General features: G+C 51.4%; 1 protein-coding gene across 1 annotated transcript; it reads right to left on the reverse strand.

The window, feature by feature from the left end:
• Positions 1–566: 566 nt before the first annotated feature.
• On the reverse strand, positions 567–1,505 carry LOC144969225 (uncharacterized). The gene has a single exon (XM_078908337.1). The coding sequence runs from the start codon at positions 1,503–1,505 to the stop codon at positions 567–569; it is 939 nt and encodes a 312-aa protein (XP_078764463.1).
• Between the last annotated feature and the right edge of the window lie 797 nt (positions 1,506–2,302).

The following is a 2,302-nucleotide window of genomic DNA, read 5'->3' on the forward strand; positions in this document are numbered from 1 at the left end:
TTCGGTTTCCAATCACTGATGCTACAATCGCTGGCACCCACTTGTCCCTACGCCCCCTCTGAAAAGACAGGGCATAGCACTGGCTGTTCACTGTGAACTTAGTTTTCCTAGACGAGCGAAGATTTACACGGCTTTGAGGCAGGAGCACATCTATCTTCGCCCGTATCTGTCGACCAATCAGAAGTTCGGTTGGGCTATAGCCACTGCACAGGGAGATTCTCCGGTACTGGATCAAGAACTCGTGTAAGGCCTCACTGGTACTGAGGCTGGACTTCCTTAGCGACTTTTTAAATGACTGTACCAGTCTCTCAGCTGCACCGTTGGTCTCTGGATGATACGGGCTCCCTGTAGGTGTTGAATACCCCGGCTCTCACAGAAACTGGCAAACTCAGCTGACGAGAAGCACTGCGCATTATCAGTGACGATGGTATGCGGGTAGCCAAAATGCGCAAAATCCTCGTCCAGCTTTTGAATTGTCGCCTTCGTGGTGATGGATGTCATCTGGTGGACACACGGATATTTGGAGTATGCATCCACCATCACGAGCCAGTTGTGTCCTTTGAAATTCACGGCGTGGTCGATATGGACACGTTCCCATGGTTTGTCGGGCATAATCCATGGCTGTTTGGAGGCAAAGGTCGGGCCGCATTCCATTTGACCTTTGTCACCGTCTTTACTCGTTGATGTTGACTTCTCTTCCGACAGGCAGACTTTATGTGGCCCTTAATGCCGCAGTGGTGGCAAAGGGCTTCCTTGAATCGACAGGCATCACTTGAGTGGTTCCCGAAGCACCGGTAACATCGGGTTTTCTGATTCCCGTTCTCCGCTGATTTTGATTGGCGGTTGATCTCTGGAGACGGTTCGTTATTCGCCGTGGGCAGTTTACGAGCCGGATTTCGATTGGGCTGGAACTTAAACACATCGGCATTTGATGTGCCAACCGTCTCTCTGGCAACTTTTCCAGCCTCCTCCACTTCCGCGGCGATTTGAATGGCTCGATTGAACGTCAGCTCGTCGTCCTCTACTTTGAACAAGGCTTTGACGATAGCCTCGCTGTTGATCGAGCAAACGAATCGAGTCCTCATTGCCTCGTCCAACGGGTCATTGATCGAGGCAAAATCACATGTAGCTGCCTCTTGCCGAATTCTCGCAGCTAACTCGTGGACAGTCTCTCCTGGCTTCCTTTCTGTTCGTGTCCAGAATTTGTAACGCTCCCGAACAACGAATCTTTTGGGGTTGAAATGGTCAACCATGTGCTGCTCGATCTCATCCATCGATAATTCGCTGACGTCCTTGGGAGGAACGCTCTGTGAAGCCAGGTTTGCCAGCAGCTTGAAGATGGCACACGATTGGTTGGTGAGAAAAATCTCTGCAATCCTGTCCGATGGAATGGAGTTGGCCTTTACGAACGTCTGGAAACGTGACCAATAGTCCGTCCACAGCTCTGTGTTTGAATCAAACTCGCAGAACCTGGTGTTGGTCACTGACGACTTGGGACGATCCATCACGTTTCCATCTGTTGACGCTGCAACTCCATCTGCTGTTGTTGTTGGGCCATCTGATCACGCAATAGCCCAATCAGCTCCTCGTTGGTCCATGCTGCTCGTGTAGTCATGACGATACGTCCAAAGCAGCCAATGAACGATCAACAGGCCGATACGTCGCTCCGCTAGTTGGTTTTCCGTGCTGTCCGATACAGCAAAAAGTAGGTCAACCGTTTGACCCAGTTCCCCTCGCACGTCCGACACGGCAAGGCAGGCTTGTCCTGATGAAAACGTCCAAAACCAGCCAATGGACGGTCAGTAGGTCGATACGTCCGACTCCGCTGGTTGGTTTTCCGTGCTGTCCGATACAGCAAGAAGTACGTCACCCGTCCGACACGGCAGGTACTCCTCGCACGTCTGTCACGACAGGCAATCACGTCCTGATGATTCTTCCACGTCTGTCACGACTGACAGTCACGTCCTGATGATTCTTCCACGTCTGGCACGACTGACAGTCACGTCCTGATGATTCTTCCACGTCTGTCACGACTGACAGTCACGTCCTGATGATTCTTCCACGGCTGTCACGACTGACAGTCACGTCCTGATGATTCTTCAACGTCTGTCATGACTGACAGTCACGTCCTGATGATTCTTCCACGTCTGTCACGACTGACAGTCACGTCCTGATGATTCTTCTAAAACAGCCAATGGACAGTCTTCCCTCTCAGCAAGTCGAAAGGTCGCTGTACATACACGTCCGACTCCGCTGGTAAGTTGTTCTTGCTGTCTGATACAGCAAGATAAGTAGGTCACGG

Source organism: Berghia stephanieae, chromosome 3, assembly GCF_034508935.2.
Source record: "Berghia stephanieae isolate SIO BIC M18660-M18661 chromosome 3, UCSD_Bste_1.3, whole genome shotgun sequence".
Classification (NCBI taxonomy): Eukaryota; Metazoa; Mollusca; class Gastropoda; order Nudibranchia; family Aeolidiidae; genus Berghia; species Berghia stephanieae.